At 31.2% G+C, this 22,633-nt stretch overlaps 4 protein-coding genes and 1 non-coding gene across 6 annotated transcripts in view; 2 read left to right on the top strand and 3 right to left on the bottom strand.

Moving 5' to 3' along the window:
* Positions 1-22,633, bottom strand: part of LOC125818509 (uncharacterized) — a 90,745-nt gene that overhangs the window by 18,617 nt on the left and 49,495 nt on the right. The gene's annotated exons all lie outside the window — the stretch shown is intronic.
* Positions 1,922-6,172, top strand: LOC125818495 (carotenoid 9,10(9',10')-cleavage dioxygenase 1-like). The gene is made up of 11 exons (XM_049497981.1): positions 1,922-2,027; positions 2,427-2,552; positions 2,907-3,009; positions 3,412-3,677; positions 4,346-4,525; positions 4,964-5,042; positions 5,141-5,222; positions 5,419-5,481; positions 5,593-5,731; positions 5,843-5,942; positions 6,027-6,172. The coding sequence occupies exons 1-11, from the start codon at positions 1,923-1,925 to the stop codon at positions 6,170-6,172; spliced, it is 1,389 nt and encodes a 462-aa protein (XP_049353938.1). The 5' UTR covers position 1,922.
* On the bottom strand, positions 7,242-7,323 carry TRNAS-CGA (transfer RNA serine (anticodon CGA)). Its single transcript has one exon. It is a non-coding gene; the product is annotated as a tRNA-Ser (tRNA).
* LOC125818504 (probable beta-1,4-xylosyltransferase IRX9H) lies at positions 7,980-13,421 on the bottom strand. Its single transcript, XM_049497991.1, has 4 exons — positions 11,794-13,421; positions 10,247-10,496; positions 9,909-10,113; positions 7,980-8,383 (listed from the first exon to the last, which is right to left on the bottom strand). The coding sequence occupies exons 1-3, from the start codon at positions 12,708-12,710 to the stop codon at positions 9,946-9,948; spliced, it is 1,335 nt and encodes a 444-aa protein (XP_049353948.1). The 5' UTR covers positions 12,711-13,421; the 3' UTR covers positions 7,980-8,383; positions 9,909-9,945.
* LOC125818507 (U-box domain-containing protein 25) lies at positions 15,725-17,395 on the top strand. Its single transcript, XM_049497994.1, has 2 exons — positions 15,725-16,171; positions 16,582-17,395. Exons 1-2 carry the CDS (start codon positions 15,776-15,778, stop codon positions 17,200-17,202), a joined length of 1,017 nt encoding a protein of 338 aa, XP_049353951.1. The 5' UTR covers positions 15,725-15,775; the 3' UTR covers positions 17,203-17,395.

Below are 22,633 nucleotides of genomic sequence, written 5' to 3'. Positions count from 1 at the left end.
CTTAGTCCTTGCTACAGCCTACAAGTATTAATAAAATAATATACGACAAAGTGATTTAATTAGGGAAAACCTATGAGACTTAAATTATAGTACTTCCTATTAATTACTAATGACTTTGAATTATTCTTTCTAAATTATTGTTAAACATCTTTATCTATTCACTAAAACATCTTTACTAATGGCTTAAAAATATTTTCCTTGACTTTCTATTCGGTGTTCGATATCCATATTAAAGCTCAATTTAGAAGATGAGAATTTCTTTTTTTTAGCTTAGATTCACGCGGCATGAGGTTCTATTTAGAAAAAGTGCTCCATGTGAAGAATTTTTTTATATCTAAGACTCGAAAAAGAATTTAGAAGAAAATTATTTCAATCTATCTTATACTTACATAATTTAAAAATCATACTGCACCACGCATAACATAAAGCCTGCACCACTCCATTGTCATTCCAAGAATTATGTTTTTCTAGACACATACAACCCCATATCAATTAGTCATGTAAACTTTTTGAACAATACTAAAACATGTTTGTAATGAGTAACACAAATTTTGAAAGGAAAACATGTAGCTCAAACACATGATGGATCTAAGATTTTGAAGTTATGGGTGTTCTCTTAGCTTAATAGTGACATGATCAAAATTTTCACTAAAAAACAGTTCAAAAAACATATAAAAAATACGTTGAGAGTGCGATTCGAACTCAAGCTCAGCAACACTAAAAAGGCTTTAAGCACCAACCATAAGCCGCCCTTCATCTAATATTTTTATGAAAGCGATTTTTAAATTGAATCGAAAGAAATACCTTTTTATTAAATTGCACCTCTTCATCTCACAATTAATTAGTTGCCTATAAATATAAAAATAATGTTTCAATTCGTTGAAGTTCTTTAATTTTATTTGAATTGCCAACCATTACAAAATAGTGTAATATCTTATCTTGTGAAAAATTAACTCAAAATTTTGGACAATAACAAAGGGGTTAAATTTTTTAAGGAAAGAGCACACAATAAATTCAGTGAGAATGGAATCAAATTTTTATTTTTGTATTAATATTTTTTTATATTCATCTTATCTGTTTTTGAAAAACTAAAATTTTCATAATTTTCAATTCCTATAGTTTTAAAAACAAAAGTCTTTATGATTCTCTATTCCAGTTTATTATTCAGTTTGAAGATATAAAGCTTATCTACTTATTATTAAGTCTGAATATTAATGACGAAAGTTTGGCTCTATGCCTAACCTTCACCAAGCTATGATCGACTTTAAATCTCAAAAAATTAAAAGTCAAATAAAACATCAATTAATTGAAAATAAAGTCAAATAAAACATCAATTAATTGGACTTGCTGGCTTATAATTAAGTAAACTTAATAATCGGAAAAATAAGACAGTTAATCATCTATAACACGTTAGTAAACTCTATACATAATTGTGATTAGCGCAATATTTAGTATGATTTTGATAACAACGTATACTGATGTATATTTGAATTAATCGAGTTTAAAAAGCTATGAAAAGGATCGATCCCCAACCCCCTCCCCCCCAAATAAAAGAAGAAAAGATAGAGCAATAAATTTGTTGCTTGTTGGGAAAAAATAATACTTCGTTTGTCTCAAGGTATATGATATAATTTTTTAATCAATTTTAAAAAGAATGATATATTTTTATATTCGTTAACAATTTAAATTTAAAATATTTATTTTACCATTAATGCAATTAATGATTTATAGTCACACAGACATCTTTAACTTGTTTTAGTCTTTTAGACTAGAAGTTTTAGAAGAAAAAGAAAAACTCTGTCACATAAATTAAGACGGAGAAAATAATACTCTGTGGTCACACAATCTAACTATATAAAAAAAACCTTCTTATTCACTTCTACTTCTTTCACAATACTAGAAAAATTGTGTAAAGAAAACCAATGGCTGCTTATATTTATTCATGTCAAGTTAATTATTGTTGTTTGAAAAAACCTCTTATACCCAAATTTAAAGATTTGAAAGCTTCTGTTTCATCTACTTTCAAGGTAAACATTTTTTTTCCTCAAGAATTATTATGTATTTACTTATATATGTTTAATTTCGATGGACTGATTGTCAACGTAAAATAATTATCAGAATATATATGTACGTATGTTGTTTTCATATGTTATGGTAGAACGAGGTTAATTATTATTGAACTGGTTATTCAGAGCCAACAATTTAAGCTCATGGATTTTATCCTAAGAGACTAGAACATGGAATGACTCTTTTTTACTAAATTACTATTTTGAATGATGGTGAATTATTTATATTTGTAGTCACACAAACATATGTGACTTGTTGATTGGTTGATTGACTATAACCTATTGCATAATTATATTTAGTCCAATATTAATTTTGAATTTTAGCGGATTAAAACTTACTTTATTTTTATTGTGGAACAGCCATTTTTGTCAAATTTGGATCATTTGGATGTACCAAAAGTTATTAAGGAAATTTCTTTCAAATTATTGGATAATTTTGTAGATTTCACCTTTGAATTTGTGGACCAACCTTTGCTCCCATCTCAGGTACATATATATATAAAAATTATATTCTCTTTCTTAATTTATGTGACACGTTTTATTTTTCAAGAGTCAAACAGTTTAAGTTTGATCGAGAATTTGTTCATGAAATCTTTAAATTTTTTAAAATAAAATTTATATATTTGTAAACTACGTAAAAAGTATTATAAGTCACAATACTTGATAATTCAAAAAAAGATATATGAAGAATTTCCGATCAAAAACAAACTTGTTTGAATCTTTAAGTCTGAAATGTGTCACATAAACTCAAACGGAAGAAGTATATATTTCCATTATCACAGTTTTTAATTTATATATATTTGGACTTCTTTTTCACCTACAAATACATATAATTGACAGAGTAATTTTGCACCTGTCGAAGAGATTGGAGAAGCTGTGAGAGTCACTACAATTCAAGGGGAAATTCCAAATGATTTCCCAGAGGGTGTTTACATAAGAAATGGTAAGTAAAATGTTTTGATTTTTTTTATCTTACGCTATCAGGTCATTTAGAAGATAACAGAAGATAACAATACAAAACTTTCCGCTCATAATTAAAAGGCATAATAATAATATGCTCTTTAAGTTGACTTCATTTCACATTTATGTCCTCCAATTTTGAGTGTGTAAAGTAGACGACACTTGAACTTGTATAATGTTGAACAAGTAGACACATGAATCCTATGTGATCGACATAATACACGTAGGACACAGATATGTAGGACGCCACATAAGACATGTGTGTCTATTTGTTCAATGTTATATGTACGCCCAATGTTGAAGGGCATAAATGTGAAATGGGCATATTTATATATCATGTGAACTTATGATCAAATTTAAATCTCGAATCTGTTTCTGAATGTAGGAGCAAATCCTCTATTTGGAGGACTAAAATCAACCAAGTCAATATTTGGAAAATCAAGCCATATATGGATTGAAGGTGAAGGAATGCTTCATGCTTTGTACTTCACAAAAGAAAAAGAAACAGGCAACAAATGGAATATATTGTACAAGAATAAATATGTAGAAACAGACACATTTAACATGGAAAAGGATAGAAAAAAACCAAGTATTATTCCTAATATGGAAGGGGATGCTCTTGCTGTTTTCATGGCTTCCCTTTTAAATCTGGTATGTCATGAACTAATGTCTTTTGGGTTTTCATTCGGTATCTCGTACCTGTATTAGGGTCTCAATTAATATGTATTTCATGTGTTGCGTAAGATTAAGTAAAAAAGAAAGTTCCTAGCAAAAATATTTCTATACTCAGGGCACGAACTCTTAATTACTCTGTCTATCCTTATTATTATGGGGTCATATATAAAGATACGAACCACCTAGTCAAGTTATGAAACTACTTATAATTTTGTTGTTAATTAGTGAGAAGCAAGTAATAAAGGAGTATGCCAAGTTCATTCAGCTTGAGATTGTCAGACTATTTATTACTAGCCTTTTATCCAAATCTTCGACATCCACACCCTCCTATTAAGGGTCATGTCCTCGGTAAGCTAAAGGGTTCCTAGGTCCTGATCACCCATCCTCAAGAATTCTTCGACTTACCCCTATCTCTACTCAGTACCTCTATCATCAACCTCTCACACCTCATTATTAGGGCGTCTGCTCTCCTCTTTACATGTCCAAACCATCTCAGTCTAGATTTCTGCATCTTGTCCATCGCAAAGATCACTTCCACCTTAAACCAAATATCTTCATTTCTAACCATATCTCGATACACATGACGCACACACTCACACTAATAATGTTTTAAATATACTATGTGTATCCTAATTGTCTTGCAGTTGAGATTTGGTGTATTTCACAAATATCTAAGCAACACAAGTGTGTTTAAGCACTCAAAGAAGTACTATTCAATTGCTGAAAATCATATGCCTCAAGAGATAAACATACAAACACTTGAAACTTTGGGAAATTGGACTATTAATGGAGATTGGAATCGATCATTCACAGCTCATCCAAAGGTAATGGCTCATAAAAACATATTATTTTAATTATTTAACAGTGTTGTGTGTCACATGTTCCTCACGTGTGGGTGCGCTTTTTTTTCATGAGCTAAGCACGTGAAGATTTATTTTGGTTTTTAGTTGGTTGGAATGATGAATTTATAGTCATTGGAAAAGAAAATTGGATAGTCAGTTGAACGTCGAAAATTATAATGTGTATGCAAGTGAAAATATTAATTACTTGATTACATTGTGTCGTCTCTCACACGCCTCACACGTGTAGTAGATCGAAATTTATTTTTTAATCAAACACGTAAAAATATTTAATTTTGGTTTTGGATGTGAGTGAAATTTGAAGGCTAGAGCTATTGCATGTTTGACGTCATATTAAAGATGTATATGATTATCTTATTTAAAAAAATATATGTATTACTTAATTATATTATATCTCGATAGAAAGTCTCAGGTACAGGTGAACTTGTTATAATGGGAACATATCCACTAAAGCCTTATTTTGAGCTAGGAGTCATTTCAGGTATGTTATTTTCTATTTTGAAGCTAAATTAGGAGACTTCAATGGAATTTTTTTATTTAGTTTTCTAATTTATTTATAAATTTCCTTCCAATTTTTAGCTGATGGAAAACAAATGATTCACAAGGTGGATCTCAAATTAAATAGGTGTATTCTTTGCCATGAAATTGGTGTTACAAAGAGGTAATTATTACTTTTGAGTTTACGTTTCGTATAGATTTCTTATACTATCAGATAAATAATTTAATAGGTTACAGTTCTGATCGATATGATAATTTGAAAAATAAAATAAGAAAGTGTAGTTTAGTGTATATGAACTTAAATCCAATTATTATTTATGATAATGTTATTTAAATATGGTTATTTCAATTATATGTAGGTATAATGTGATTTTGAATTTTCCACTAACTATGGACCTAAACAGACTTACTATTGGAGAGGAGTAAGTATTTCAAACATTTTATATGTATAAAAATAATTCTAGTCATTCTACTATTTAATGAAATACATTTTATTAAATCCTTTAATTAATATATATATCATTATTTTGCAGATTAATAAAATACAATGAAGATGGATATGCAAGAATTGGAATAATGCCACGTTATGGTGATGCTAATTCCATTAAATGGTTTGAAGTTGAACCATGTTATGTATTTCATCTAATAAATTGTTTTGAAGATAATGATGAGGTAATTGACTCTTAAAAAAAAATTAACTTGATTTTAATTTTTTTTTTAAATTATCATGAGACTAGTACAATTGCTTAATTAATTTGACTTATTTTTTGTGAATATAAAAAGGTGGTGGTGAGGGCATGTAGAGCTCGTCGATGGATTATACCAAGACCAAACCTCACAATAGATGAGTCAGAGTTGAGTTTGGATGCGTTGAACGAGAAGAGTTTCAATAAAGATAATATTGAATCGTCAAAAAATTTATTTTCCTTTTTTAATGTTTGTGAATGGAGATTAAACATGAGAACAGGTGAAGTGATGAAAAATCTAACTACAAACGATCATCGGTTTATTATGGAATTCCCAATGATCAATGAACACTTCATTGGTCTTAAAAACAAATTTGGTTATCTACAACTTATTGATTCAGAAGCTTTCTCTAATTACTTTGGTTAGTACTCTAATTTCTATTTGGAATGAGATATAATTAATCACTACTAAAAACATGAATTTATTACCTACAAGATTCATTATTAATTTGGCGTTATATAGAATTAGCGATTTTATTATTTAGCAATAAAATACGTATTTTCATGTTACTAATTAAACTTCATGATGACATATTATCTTGAATTTAGCAAAGAATTTATCAGGAGGATTTGCTAAATTTGGAGGGATCGCCAAACTTCATTTTGAAAAAAGACATGTTGAAAATTCTAAGGTAATTTCTACTTATAAATTTGTGACAATAATATTATATTCGATATTTTCTAAAATTGTAATATTCATTTATCTAATTGATATTATTTTTATATGTTGATTAATTAGGATGATAAAGAAGAAGAAGATTTGATTAAGGTTGAATATCACATTTTCCCAAAAAAAACATTTTGTAGTGGAGCTACATTTGTTCCAAAACTTGATGGTGTTGATGAAGATGATGGTTGGATTGTGGCATTCACACACAATGAAAATACAAATCAATCTCAAGTAAGTTCATTATGGTATTAAAGACGATTTGAAAAACGTTACTATAGAGAAATCTGACTATATATTATATGTATATGTTGCAGGTTTATATAGTTGATGCAAAAAACTTTGAAAGTGAGCCAATTGCCATAATCCTATTACCTAATAGAGTGCCATATGGATTCCATGGAGCTTTTATGCCATTCAATTTATAGATAGTGTGCTATACAGTGACGAAGTCAGAATTTTTACTAAGGAAGTTCAAAATATGAAGAAATAAACACATGAACTAGCCGAATGGGGTTCAACATCTACTATATATACATAAAAAATAATTTTAACCATGTATAAATAGTATAATTTTCCGCCCCTCTATGTAAGTCACTAAAAATCCTATTGTGATTCAATTATTATTATTATCTAGCAACTTGAGGTCGGTATAAGAACTTAGCCCATAAACTCGATTATATATTAACTCGAGGTTGATTTAAGAACTTAGGCCATAAACTTCGAGTCATGGCTTCCACCGTTAGTGCGCGAGGGCCAAAAAAAGAGGCGTCAACAGCAGGATTCGAACCTGCGCAGGCAAAGCCCAACAGATTTCGAGTCTGTCTGCTTAACCACTCGGACATATTGACTATATGTTTAACATTTTGAAATTAAATTATTTTAATACACAAAAAAAGTTTTGCAATTTTGGGAAATATGGTAAAATATTTCTCTCATATTACAATTTTTTGCTATGTTTGTGTGAAACATGAAAAGTGGTTACCAATAAGGGACTAGATCAATGGCGTACACATGATTTTATGTGAGTGGTGTCAGACTGTTAGTCTATTGTCACAATTCAACTAGTACCACGTTTGATTTGAGGTTGTAGAGCTTTAATTAGACTTCAATTTTCACGTTTGTTGTGTTGATCACTAATTGGATAGCTGTAAAAAAAAACGTTCATACATTTCAACGCTTGTATTTCACTCTCACAACCCCATTTTCACGGATTAGGTTATTCCTATTTCGCTCCTACATCACTATATTTAGTATAATTTTAAGGGTAAATGTATTGAATGAGTTATGTTAAACAAGTTTCAGAATTTTCAATAGTCAAATAGTGACAATTTAACCTTCATTTACTAGTCTTTTTGGTTTTTTTTTCAACAGAACAAGAGCTATAAACCAATACTTTCACAAGCAAATGACATGAACAACAACACACGTAGTGTAATCCCACAAGTGGAGTCTGAGAAAGAGGTAAGATGTACGAGACAACACAAAAAACAAATTTTTTTGGAAGTTGACAAGAATGAAATTTTACTTGCATAAATATCAGCCATAAAGAAGATACTTTCCAGTAACATTGTTATATGCACAAGTCTAGCAACTAATTTGAAAGCTCAATGAGGTTGAATCCTTCATTGAACTATTAAGTTGGTTGTGTAATGAAAAGCTTTAGTCGAAATAATTGGCCGGTTACTTGGAACTCTACATTTGTGTAGATGGCCATGAATGCTCACCAATCAGTTTGAAAACCACCTGGCTAATTGTGGCTTTCCACTTCGTAGCCAGACGTGTAAAGTGGGATGAACTCAGCAACTGTACAGAATTGCTTCCGTAACAAGATACTTCTATGCGGATTCAGACAGAGAAAATAGTCCTGAAATTAACCATGAACAAGCTCATAATCATAACTAGTTCTCCCTGCAATCAATAGAAAAGAACATGGTTTATATATTACAGAAAGACCAAAACTTATTGAGAAGTGAGTTTAGATGCAATTTCTGTGCTGTGATCTTTGAAGTATTTAAAATGAGGTAATTCTCCTATTATCTTGTGTCGCTGATGTTACTAAGGATTTCGATAGTGCTTGTTCTGGTATGTTCTCTCATTTTCCTGCAGGGTAGGACAGGTGGTTGTATCGGTGCCTACTCTCTTACCAGTATTATTAGCACTATTCTTGTTCGTTGATTGTTGTTATCATCTGTGCTTCGGTTATTGCACTAGTTCGTTGTTGTTATTGTTCTTCTGTATGCTATGTATTGCTTTCCACAGCACTCTATTTCGTTGGTGTTACTGTTTTCATTTCCATATTCTCTTTTCAAACTGTTTTGCAATGCTTTACGTGAGCTGAGGGTCTATCTAAAACAATATTTCTATCTTTACGAGGTAGGAGTAAGGTCTAAATACACTCCACCCTCCCCAGACCAGTGGCGGAGTCTTGATTTTCCATAAGGGGGTTCAAAATTTGAAGAAGTAGACACACAAACTAGCTAGCTAATGGGATTCGACATCTACTCTATGTATTACATAAAAAAAATATTTTGACCATGTACAAATAGTATAATTTTCTGCCGAAGGGAGTTCGGATGACCACAAGGTGGCTCCGCCCCTGCCCCAGACCCCACTTGTGGGATACACTAGATATCTTCTTGTGTCGTCTTTCTGTTCTGAGGCTGACAGTGCAGCAGAAGTTATCACTTGTCAGCACCAGTAGACTTAAGGCATGGATTTAGTATTGTCTCTGTGCTTGAGGACATGAATATTTAGATCACTCATTTTTTTCAATATCCCTTGTGCTAGAGTAATGTGCAGTTACAAGTGAAGATACTCTTATTTAGGAGGAAGTTTATTGCTATTTCAGGTAACAAAGAAAAGGAGCAGTTTAATCTTTAGGCTATTCGAAATTCACCTTTGTTCTGTTTGAACATTATGTAGCAGGTAATGAATCACAAATGTCCAACAAAAATGTAGAAGCAAGGAGGTTCTACTATCTTGGCGATCGTGTCCAAGTCCAAAAGTTACTCGGCGTGAGCTGTCATATATTTCCTAGCTTGAAACTGGTATTTTCAGGAGTATGCACCTTGTTAAAGAATATTGTAAATGATACTGTGTATCAATTAAGATTAGTCATAATTAGTTGGATTGATTCTTTCCTATTTTAACACTTGTACATAGACTATTTAAACTCAGTAGCTTGAGGGACTAATCAAGTAGCGTTTTCTCTCAATTTCTCTTTTACAACCTAATGTGTGATTCCCTTGCTAGAATTGCAATAAATATATCCGGCCCTTCCCCGGACCCTGCTTATAACAGGAGCTTAGTACTGAGCTGCCCTTTTTTTAAAGAATGTTAAGAAGCTCCTCAGATAAAAACTATATGATATTGCTTAAGAAGAAAAGAATGCTAATAAGCTCCAACTAGAAAATTATGGACATAACTTGCTCACCTTGTTTACCCTGAAGAAGCACTCTCTATGTCAACATTCACGAGCTAGCAGCAATAGTGCCTGGATAATTCTTTGACCACCACTCACGAGGGTATGGATAAAACAGTTCTGTATTGAATTGCCAAACCATAATTCTTGAGCAGTGCATTGGAAAGACTTCCATTTGGCTCTCATCTTCCACAACTTGTTCGATAAATGTGCTCACCTGTAATATAGGATCATTGAGAATCATTTTATAGACTAATAAGTCATGTAAGTTGTGCTGAATACAGGTGAGCCGACGAATAAAATATTGTTTACACAGCAATCAGAGTTACAATAGTAGCAGCGAAACTCACTTGGATGTCAGCTTCAACTATATCAAGCTGCCTGATGGGCACTAGAGTTGGTCGGTTCCACCTCTTTGGATCCCAAAGTATTGTACTAATGAATGCAAATCCTGATATTTCAGCATCGAATCTTTGGAATCTTTTTGCCATTCCATTGGTATGCCAACCTATAACCTGAGAGCCATTACAGATTGGACCCTGCAAGATAACTTTCCTATTATTTTCAGCTAGTCTTGCCACAACCCATGTCCCGAACCGGCTGCATACAACAATTTTCTATCAAGAAAGCTGATAGACAGAATGGCAAGTCCAAATTAAGTATAGGAGCAAAATCATCATCTTTGTCAAAGTGAGCAAGTAAATGCTTGAAAGCAATAGCAACCCGAGACACATCAGAGACTAAAAAAGGATTTTTTTTTTTTATAAAGATACATCTTAAAATGAAGATATGGAATTAAGGAACATAAGTGAGGGGCAGGCCAGGTTTCATTCTTTTGTTCTAGAAACCTTTAGAGTATAGAAAAGTGCAAAAGTGGGGCAATCAAATGTTCTTTTACTTAATATATTTCACATAGTTGTATTTCTTCAATTCCACAACTTATATGGTTGTTGTTTGCATTATAGTTATTTTTTCAACAGTTGTATAAATAATATAGTAATTTCCATTCATCAAAGTGTGAACTTCGTTGTACTTTTCGGTTAAATTTCCAGCAATTCTTGGCGTTTTTCACCTTTGACAATACTATAAGACCATATACATGACAAAACATTTCTGATCACTCCCACATATGGGAAGATTTTCAAGTGATTGGAAGCTAAAAACAAACGAAAGAATGAATATTCATTTGAAGTTGAACTCATCAAGGGAATGGCACATTTCCAACTAGATCTGTTTCGTGACATATTAACTATGTTATTAGTCATAATATACAACTATGACAAAATCAGTCAATCCTAAACTACTGGAGGTCGACTATATGAATCATATATATCCATTCCGATCCACTGCAGATTCCTATCCACTACTACCTTGAACCCTGCTTGTTTCTTCCTCTATGTATAATCATCAATCAATCAACCACGGTTCAATCATCAAAATAGCTGGGGTCAGAGATAGGATCTTTTATATCTATTTCGCTCTAATGTACAGAGTTTAGGACAAGTATAATAACAAGCTGATTGTTTGTTTTGTTAAACCCTTCAATTCACTAGTATACTCTTATGAGTTTAGCTTGAAGCAAAGCATATAAAAAGGGGAACAAGCGTTGTTACCAATTAGAGAATACCAGTCACACTTAGATTTGCTCTATTACATTTACTTCCCACTTATACAGATAATACAACTTCACAAGATCAAAGGAATAGAGATAATGCAAACACCAATAGAACTGCGGAAGCTCAATATTCCCTTCTGACATAATCTGCTGCAAGAATTACTTTATGTATATCACAATCTAAAAATCAAAAGATTGCTAGTGTGCAGGCTAATCACTGAAAAAATAAACAAAGAAAGATTACTTGCATACGGTTATACGCAAAACGAATAAGTAGATTACCTGATTTGTCTCATTTGTTCAAAGACATCTAGGGAGTATATGTTGGAATTATCTGCAAAGTAAACAATCCCATCAAGACGGTGTGTTTCAATGTGTGTTAGTGCCATATTCCTTAGGTGCACACTGTTATCTTTTACTTCAGTCAAGTTCCTCTTGCATACGAGATGCCTGTACATAACTCCAGCACCCCTCAATATATCAGCTGTCTCGATTGATTGAGAGTCCATCTCCACAACTATCCACAGCAAAGGAGGCGGGACTAATTTTAACGTGTGGGCCAAACGGTTAAGATTGTACGCTTGAAATGAATGGGCTTCTGTTGGTGTCACAATGATCAAAAGTTTTCTGGACAATATAAATTCTTGATCAAGTGATTGGTTAACAAACGCATTGACAACAATATCATCTTTCACTTCATCGTATACTAAGTTAGGCTCGGACGTAGAATTATCCAGGAAATCCAAACTGTTTAAAGTTGATGTCATATTTCTAGACACATCGTCAAATACACGATCATTTTCGTAAGGGTGGACGACCTCAAAGGATAAAGGTTGATGTTTAGACATTATATTGGGTGAAAAATTCAGAGAAACAAATGGTGCAAGGCCAATAAGAACTCCAACAACAAAGCACATAAAGAATTGGAGAAATGCTCTCCTCCAAATTTGTCCCTTTAACTTTGACTTCTCCAAGGGCCTAGATGTTCTTCGCGACAAAAGACCAAGTACAAATGTCCGAACTTTGTAGAATATATAATCCAATGAACCAAAACAAGAAGACATCAACCCTTCAGGCGGTGTATAACTTTGATTACACGACGATGACTTAGACAATGGCGAGGAAACAGAACATGCTTCCCCATTAGTTCTATCTCCCGGACGAGGCACTGGGGACAATGCTCTTCTAATTGAAGCCATTACAACAAATCAAATGATCCTTTGGTCTCTTATAAAACACCCTCTTGCCAGAATTATCCAACTTTTACCTTCAATACTCCAACTGGCAACCACAACTAATCCTAGAGGTCCTTTCCAACTTAAATCAAAGGAAAAGGGGCAAATATACCCCCCTCAACTTTACGATTTACCACTCGTTAAAAAAGTGGTGCATATATACCTCGCTGTCTAACAAATAGTGCATATTTAGACCATATCAACACAACTTCTAAAAGTATACATAGCTCAAACTCATATCAGAACATGAAATAAATACTCCAAACTAGTTCATGTGCTCATAGTACAAGTCCAAGCTACCTCAAAACCACAGAAAATATCAGTTCTTTTGGAAAATTTTGCAACCAATCACAGCAGAATCTCAATTTCTGACCATTCCAAACATTCTTGCAAGCATATATTAATCTAAGCTCAACAAATGACACACTAAGTTAACTAAAAATCAAAACTTTATGAGAGAAAGAGCAAAACAATACAAACTAAATCTTAAATAAAAGTCAAGAAAACAAATACCCATTACCCAAAACTACAAGAAACACCAGATTTCAACTTCAGATAAGCAAATCTTGAGCTGAAACGAAAAGGGTCACCTCATTTCTGCTAAATATGAAATGGGTTTTGAAATCTTGAAGAAAATGAACAGGAGAACAAAGAACAAGAAGATGCAATTGTCCCTTCACGTGACTATATAAAAATATCTTTTTTTAACAATTTATAATAAAAAAAATTAAAAAATGGATGACTTAATCATATGATAAAGATAGGTTTTATTAATTATTGCTATTTAAAAGAGTTTTATTGGACTTTTAATAAAATTCTATTTTCTACTAAATTAAGAATACAAAGGATAACATAAGCAAAAATGGCCCCCCACAAAGTCAAAGTACAATTGTATTTGATTTAATGAGTTTATGGGGTAGCTTGATAGGGTGTATTAGATAAAATAATGTGTGCATCAAATTTAGTTTAATTTTCGATTACAAATTTAAGTCCAATATAATTAATATTGATATTAGTTATACGTAACAACAATAACAAAGTAAAAGTTCATCGATTAGGAGAACATAGTGTGCATCCAATTTTATTCTTATTTTATGAAGAAAGAAAGACTGATTTTTATAAACTCTCAATTCAAGTACATAAAACATAACAAAACAAGAAAGAAAAAAATAGTACAAACAAATAATATGATAGGTAAAACAAAAGAAACAACAAATAATAATATAATAATAATAATAAGTAAAAGAAAGTAAGAGGAGGAAAAAATATGAGTACTATTAGACCGTACGACTATCTACAGACCTTTTATCTTAATTCTCAATCTTCATGTCCTTCTATCAAAAGTTGATATTAGTTATATACTCCATTCACTATTATTTTTATCCCATAATTAATCATAGCATTAACAATATCAATATTATTCTTATACTTTTATACACTAACCATATTACTATTTAAAAATTATATAATGCATATTATTTTCTTTTACCTAGAATACTGACAATATCTATAATATAATAGGTTCAATGTGTTTGGTTTATTTTAGTGAGTATCAAATGCTTGATTATAAGTTGATTAATACTATGGCTCCCAAAACTGGGTGCCTCCTCTTTAAATTTTGGACTAAAAGTAATGAATATAATTTTTGGGGTTTATATTTGTTTATAACACTATATTTATGAAAAAACTTGTGCATGTATATTAATTGCTTTGTTTAGTTGTAGTACATCTAATTTTAGAATAAGTAGAAATTTAATATTGAGTGAATCAGTTCTTTTGTTTAGTATGAAAAAATTCTTGATAATGAATATTTTTTTCTAAAAAAAGTTATATACGTTATAAAATTAAAATAATCAAATTTTAATATAAATATTGAATATCCGAATAAAAAAAAAAGTCCCTCTGCAATTGTTCACGTTCTCAATTTTGCCTTTATATCTTTTTTCTTTTCATCTGTCCACATTAATAAAGGACTTGTCCCCATTTTTTAAAAATTTGCAGGCTAAAAACAGTAGTACTATTACTACTAAATTTTAACCGATACTTCATCTTAATTAAAGATTTTGAGTTTGAATTAAATTTTTGTTTGAATTTTGAAAATAAATAAAAAATCTATTGGAAATTAGTGTCGATTGTAGAATAGACATTATACGCATGAATTTAAATTTAACGAGACTTATATATATCAGACACTAAATAATTTTAAAAAAAAAAATTGAGGGCTTAGCTAGCTAGAGTAGACGGTACAAATTAACCCACATCATGTATATTTATTTTTTAAATTCAGTAAATATCTGTATATATATAATAAACTTTAAAATACATAAAAATTAAATTCTAAATTCACCGTCAAATCTAACTTCATTTAGTCAGGTAACTTATTAGGAGAGAAAGTACATAACTGAAGCAAACATATTGACGATCAGTTATGTTATTATTAATTCACTGAGAAGATATCTAATAATATTCTACATTTTCATCTGTTATTTTTTTCTATTCGATTATCATAATGTTTGTTATTGTTAATGTTCATTTCTTTATTAATTTGAGCATAACATACCATTTCTTCACTACTATATCTACTTTTCACACTTCATTTTTCATATGCTTTATTAGAATGAAAGTTCTTTTTATTTGAAAAAATAATTTCCCTACATTTGTAAAGATTAAGAATAAAGTTACGATTCTTTAAAATGGCTCAATTAATTTAAAGGGTAGTCTTTCACGTAGATAATTCAGGATCACGTGATTCCCTCTCAATGCATTTTGAGTCAAGCCTATTATATGTGGCTGGTCTAATACAATTTATATTTTCAAAAAGTATTTTTTTTAAAAGATAAAATTATGTATACATACCACCTCGTTCGAACTTCAATTACATTGAATATATTATTATTTTAGTTTTCTTTTTCTCAACAAAAAAGTTGTTAAATTGAATGAACTATCTCATTCCATACAATTATTGTACCCATCCATTTATTTCACACTTTCTCTCTCTACATTTTCTCTTTATCTCTCATCATCCCACCATGAAAACCCATCACGAGCATCCAAAGCTCAAAACCTCATTTTCCTGCGGCTTCTTCCGCCGCTGTACTCAGTCGGTTCTCAGCCCTACTACCACCACCCCTCCTACCCTCCCCATTCCTCTTTCCGACCAAACTTTGTCGCCGTTTCCGGCGCCGGCGCCAGCTACAGCTCCGGCGAGTTCGTCGGAATCTTCATCTTCATCTAATACTAATTCACAGAGTTTTACTCAATGGAGATTTCCACTACCAAGTTCACCCCCAATTTCACACACTAACATTTACCCTCGAGAAACCATGCAAATTACTAAAATTGCCCCTCCTGTTTTGTACACTAATTTGGAGGAACTTTTCCACGTGGCAGAATTACAACTCACTAGTTGTACTGATTTAGACAAGGTTTGTTCAATATAAATACTCACTCCGTCTTATATTTTTAATATTCTATCTTAATTTATGCGATACTTTTCACATTTTAGACTCAAATAAGTTTATAATCTTTAATATATGTTGAATTTATTAATTATTGAGATTTATGAATTTTTTACGTAATTTTTAGATTTTATAACCAAGTTGAGTTTGCTTTTTTCAAAATCACTTTTGAAACATTGATTAAGCATAAAAATAATGTTGAATATTTATATTTTTAAAATTACGAGTTCAAAATATAATATATTTTGAGATTTTAAGTGTTCTTTCGCTAAAATATCCGTGCATGCGCCATGTTATGTTGAAAACGTTGCGCGTTCAGTAGAGTCTTGTTCATTATATTTTTATTGTTGATTTTGTATTTAAATTTTTTCAACAAGGTTAAGGCAATGTACTTGTTGGAACATTCACTTGTTCCGAATCCGGTGGCGGCGGTTGACGGTGGTGGAAATTCAGTGGCTTGCCCCGACACAGTGTTGAGAGGGGTAGTGGGGTGTTTAAAAGACAGGACAGTAGCAAAATCAGCCAGTAAGGTTTTATTAGCACTTTGTTTGTCGGAAAATAACCGACACGTGGCGGTTGAGGTGGGAGCTGTCGGGGTAGTGGTGGACAGTTTGTCAGATTTGGACGTGGCGGCGGCGGAGAGGTCGTTAGCGGCGTTGGAATTGTTGTGTACGGTGGCGGAAGGGGCGGAGGAGGTGAGGGCCCACGCGTTGGCGGTGCCGATGATGGTGGAGGTTATGGGGAGGATGGACGGGAGTAGAGGGAAGGAATACGCGATAAGCGTTTTGGCGGTGATATATGGTGGCGCGTGTGATGGTGCACCGTTGGTGGCACCACCGGAGGAGGTGGCGCGTGCGGTGATGTTGGCTCTGCAAGGTGATTGTAGTGCTAGAGGGAGGAGAAAAGGAGCTCAACTTCTTAAGATCCTTCAAAATCACGGGCGGCCTGACCCGACCCGGGATGAGGAAGAACCGGAGCCGGAGCCCCGAGTTGTTTGATCATGAACCTTTTTATTTAAATTTAATCAATAAGTATAATGCTTTATTTTAGCAATTTTATTTCAGTTTTTAATTTGTGGTAATTAGTTTTAGAGTTTTATGTAAATATATATAAACGTACGTAAGAATTGAAATATTTATTTCTAGGAAATGTACTTTCTCGAGTAATACATTTTGACTGTAATATTATATTCAGACTTTTCAAAAATAATGTTGCGCTCACATGAATCTTTAAAAAATGTACTATTTTTGAGGAATTCATTAAGCACATTTTGATATTTTTTGAAGAGTTCGAACTATATAATATATCTAATAGAAACCTTGATTTATATATATATAGCAACGTATCATAGAAATAAAAATTAGGTCAAACGAACAATTTTGCGCTCAAATGTGTTTATTTTCTCCATATTTATCAGAGCATTCTTTCTATTTTGTCTATTTAAAAATTGAAGATCGATTTTATGATTCATTATACATATTTTTTTAAAAAGTTATATGGTTCTTTTCATAGAAAATGGGTAAAACATATAGTTAGCTAGCACATGAAGTAAAATTGCTTAACATGTTGAATTATAATTATTAATAAATTTTATTTTATATGCACTTGAATTTTCTTTAGAATTAATACTATATGATATATTAAATCAAATGAAACTTATATTAGATTTTGTGAAAAAAGATGTTGGATTTTTGTGACAGTTTCACGTGGGGGGGGGGGGGGGGGGGTTGATAAAAATTGCAGTCAGTCAGTGAATATTATCAGTACTACTGAACATATTATTTTGTGTGTTTGTAGTTATCCATCATCAGTTTTTTTCCAAAAAAAATGTTACAAAAACAGTCAAATTCTTAATGAATGTGATTTTATAATTATAATATAAAAATAGCATGAATAAACCAGCTATTATAATTGTAATTTGTTGGATTAACACACTTTATTATTCTCTTTTGTATTTTATTTTATCTTTTAGGTTGATTTATGAAATTATACAGGATATATTATTGACCTAATTCATTCTTGTTGCGAAATTCAGTGTATGATAACGAGTTATATACTTGTCTAGTTTGTTCTCCATACTTGCATATATTTTCTTATTTGGTTTGTGATATTGCTTGTATTTTTTTAAAAAAAATATATTCATAGAATAAATTATGAGAGCGATCTCGTGTGGATCTTAATAAAACTTAATGGACGATAGTCTTCTATCTCTAAGAAAAAACGCTCTGATCTTCTATGAGATTTTTTTCACAATTCTCATTACACATAGCTAAAATTAATCATGAGTACGATTGGTGGGTTGGGTGGGTTGGTTGAAGAGGGGCCAATGAGGGTACTCTTCGATCACTCCATTTTTTTTTCATATATATATATATCGATCCAATAATAAAACCCATTAAGAGTTAGGTCTGGACAATATATATATATATATATATATATATATATATATATATATATATATATGTTTAGTGCTTACAAAATCTCTATATATATAATTCAGTATTGAATTAGGCTTGTTAGGTCTCCCTTGGAGAAGGCTGCTCCAAACAGTGGCGGATTTAAGTGCAAAAAATAGGGTGTTCGAATCCGTGGTCTCTTCGTAAAATTAGATATTTTATGTATATATTTTCTAACATTTGTATAATATTATATTCTTCCACCCGTACTATAAAAAGTCTAGTTGGTCCACATGGTTAAATGTCGAGCTTTTGACTTTGAGGACTGAGGATCAATTCCCACTTAATACATTTTTCTTGGTGCACCCATATTCAAAAAATCCTAGATTCGCCTCTGACTCCAAACCCCCATGAATCCCGTCTTGCCCTGCCTTGAACTAGAACTTGAAATCAGAACATATATATAACTATAAGAGAATGGTAAAATTCCCCTCATCTTTTTGCAAAAAGTCGCTTCATGGTGGTAAAGTCTCATCTTATGTGTTGGTCAAAATTACAATAGTAAGATCTCGAAAAAAATCTTCTAATTAGGAGGAAATTTCGCAAAATTCTGATTCCATCGAGAATTGAATTGACCTTTTTTATATTTCGAACAGAGAATCTAACGTAGACACTAATGTGAATATTCCGACAATTTTTTTTTAGACATGGCTATACTATATATATAGTTTGGGTAATTGTGATATAACTACATTTTGATTATTGTGATTGAACAAACAGTATCGTTTGCGTGGAAAAAATGCACATTATAATAAGTAAGTATTTTTATATGCATAAAGCATGGATCATATATGTTTTGTTAGTATTAATTTATATAACGATCTATATATCAAAATGAAACGTAACTGGAAAGGAGTTTGGATTTTATTCCACTATATTAATTCCTAATTTTTTACACTATAGTACGTGTCTTAAATTCAAGCATATTAGAGGAAGAACAAATTTTTCTACTTTGCTCTATACGTCTTTATCTCTAATTTAACTAGATGTTTGAGTTTTGAATTCAACTCGGATCTATATGATATGATGATCGATACACATAATTTATTAGAGGTGGATCTAAAATTTTAATTCTATGCAGGAGCGAAGCTAAGTGGGAGCAAGAACAGAGTTTTGAAATTCTTTTTGGTGAAAACTTAAACATTGTGTATGAGGTTAAGATTTTTTGTTATGTATATATATATTATAGATGTTGAACCTTATTGGCTTTTTCGCGTGTTTAGTTCATATATTTTAAACTTTCTTTGTAAAAATTATGGCTATGCGCGCTACTAATTCCTTAATTTCAATATTCGAGTTTCTCAAATTGAACCCATTTATATGTATTAAAACCATGAATACATATCTACTACTTATTACAATTTAAATGAATTTTATACATAAATTATATTTATGTTGTGAATGATCTGGTGCCGTAACATTAAATCCGCCTCTAAAATACGATTCACTTTCAAGATGTCTTGTAAAACACTCCTAATAAACACGCGCATGTCGCATGAGACTCAAAATCTCATGCGATCGAATTTTTTTCAAGACATAATTAATATTGGAAATACTAATCATTATTATGATAATAAAAATTGTTTTTTGATTTTATGAACCTTACGCGATATAAATAAATTTTGAATACCGAATAATTTTAAAAAAAAAGTAGTAAGTGAATGGAATTTAGCAAGTACGTTTGCTCAGTTGCTTTATTCGTGACTTCGTACGTTTGCCCTAACCTGAGGTTGTCTTTTAACCAATTAAAAAGAAATATAAAATATAAAAAAATCAAATTTATTAACCCACTCGCATGTGAGAGCGCGTAGAAATACGATCTTTCAATCTCACACGCGCGTAGAAATGAATATGATGTGGATATCCACCCAATACGTTTGAGTTGTCCAAGCACTAAACAATGAAAATTTATTAATTCCAAATTTACCCTTTAAATATTTTATCCTCATGTCTTGATTGAATCAGTCCGATTAATTTAGATATGTGTCACGTAATAATATCATTAGATGGGGAAAACTCTACTAATTACGTTTGAGTTGTCCAATACTAAACTATGAAAAATCACTAATTCCAAATTTACCCTTTAAATGTTTTATCCTCGTGTCTTGATTGAGTTGATCTGATTAATTCAGATTTGCATCACGTAATAATCATTATACGGGAAAAACTCTCCTAATTATGTTTGAGTTGTCCAACACTAAACTATGAGAAATCATGAATTCCAAATTTACCCTTTAAATATGTTATCATGATGTCTTGATTGAATCAGTCACATTCATTCAGATTTGCGTCACATAATAATCATTAGAAGAGAAAAACTCTTCTAAGTACGTTTGAGTTGTCCAAAACTAAACTATGAGAAATCACGAATTCCAAATTTACACTTTAAATATGTTATTCTCATGTCTTGATTAAATCAGAAAGATTAATTCAAATTTGCGTCACCTAATAATCATTGGACGGGGAAAAGCCTCCTAGCTAATTACGTTTGAGTTTTCCAATACTTAACATTCCAATTTTACCCTTTAAATGTTTTATCCTCATGCCTTGATTGAGTTTATTCGATAAATTTAGATTCGCGTCACATAATAATCATTAAATGGGGAAAACTCTCCTAATTATGTTTGAGTTGTCCAACACTAAACTATGAAAATTCACTAATTCCAGATTTAACCTTTGAATATTTATCCTCATGTCTTGATTGAATCGGTCCGATTAATTCAGATTTATGTCACGTAATAATCATTAGACCAAAAAAACTCTTCATATTAGGAATTTCTCTAATTTAGGATGAGAGCATGTTGGGACGAACCTAGTGCATCAGCTATGGTTTGTACGTGTCATAACTTTGGCTTTAACGTTGTATATTACAAATATAGATGGATATATTATAGTAGAGTTTCGAACTAAAATACATGAAATTTAAATTTTGGATCTATTTATGTGAACACAATAGATCGAATATTGAAATTGAGAACCAAATCGAATATTGAAGTTTTTGATAAAATAGAATCAAATAGAAGAATCAACTTAGTTTTGTTTGATTTGACTTTTTTATTTTCAATATTTATTTTCACCCCTAAGTCAAGAATGAAGGGAACTTATTATCGATCTATCTCACTACAACTCTTGACGATAATTCTATTTTTGTATAACATTATATATATAATGAGATATTAAATATTAACGTTATTAGTATATTATATATATTCGTTATAATTGAAGAAAAATATTAAAGTAAGGATTGAGAAGTTTAGTTAATTAAAGAGATGAAATATGTTATCAAAGTTTATTCTTTATAGTTTATACTAATCAAATAGTTTAATGAATTAAAATAATTTGAATTACAAATCTCAACGGATCTTTTTAATATTATGCTAGATTCGTGCATCCCTAAGAAAAAAGGCTACTTTTTCATTTCAATTTATATGACGAAGTTTGCTGAGCACGGAATTTAAGAAAAGAAAGAATTGAAACTTATGATGATAAGTATATTATCAGATTTATGTTGCTATAAAAGTACTCAATGTCAATAAAGATAAAAATGAAAAACTTAAAATTAAATTATCGCCAAATACGGATTTATGTCAATTCTTTCTGAAACAGACTAATAAGGTAATGGACAAAGGGAGTACAAGCTTAGATTCAAAATTGAAGTATAATCAACTATACACCAATTTCAAACTAATTGGAATCAACTAAACAACAACATAACCGGTGTAGCCCCATAAAGTGAGTTCCGAGGAAGGTAGAGATATCTTATCCTAACTTATAAGGAAAGAGATTGTTTCTGATATATCGTCGACCCAAGGAAAATTATCTTAAAGTAGTCCAGAAAAAGAAGTAATAGAAGCACATGAAACAACAGATGATAACTAAAGAACAACACCTAGGAACATAACAGAAACAGTAACAAAACAATACAATAATCAAGGTACAAAGAACAATGGAGAATACCAAAAATCGTCAGGCA

This window comes from Solanum verrucosum, unplaced genomic scaffold (genome assembly GCF_900185275.1).
Source record: "Solanum verrucosum unplaced genomic scaffold, falcon-dt-bn FXZP01000462.1, whole genome shotgun sequence".
Taxonomy (NCBI): Eukaryota; Viridiplantae; Streptophyta; class Magnoliopsida; order Solanales; family Solanaceae; genus Solanum; species Solanum verrucosum.
Note: the sequence above shows the minus strand (reverse complement) of the source record. Positions and strands in the feature narration are given on the sequence as shown.

Bases quoted from the DNA above. Each gene is read 5' to 3' on its own strand.
- LOC125818504 (XM_049497991.1), bottom strand. From the start codon at position 12,710: ATGGCTTCAATTAGAAGAGCATTGTCCCCAGTGCCTCGTCCGGGAGAT. The intron at 10,497-11,793 runs GTAATCTACTTA...TGTTGTATGCAG, and splicing joins GAACAAATGAGACAAATCAG to CCGGTTCGGGACATGGGTTG. The intron at 10,114-10,246 runs GTGAGTTTCGCT...CCTATATTACAG, and splicing joins TAGTTGAAGCTGACATCCAA to GTGAGCACATTTATCGAACA.
- LOC125818507 (XM_049497994.1), top strand. From the start codon at position 15,776: ATGAAAACCCATCACGAGCATCCAAAGCTCAAAACCTCATTTTCCTGC. The intron at 16,172-16,581 runs GTTTGTTCAATA...TTTTTCAACAAG, and splicing joins GTTGTACTGATTTAGACAAG to GTTAAGGCAATGTACTTGTT.
- LOC125818495 (XM_049497981.1), top strand. From the start codon at position 1,923: ATGGCTGCTTATATTTATTCATGTCAAGTTAATTATTGTTGTTTGAAA. The intron at 3,678-4,345 runs GTATGTCATGAA...ATTGTCTTGCAG, and splicing joins TGGCTTCCCTTTTAAATCTG to TTGAGATTTGGTGTATTTCA. The intron at 5,482-5,592 runs GTAAGTATTTCA...ATTATTTTGCAG, and splicing joins AGACTTACTATTGGAGAGGA to ATTAATAAAATACAATGAAG.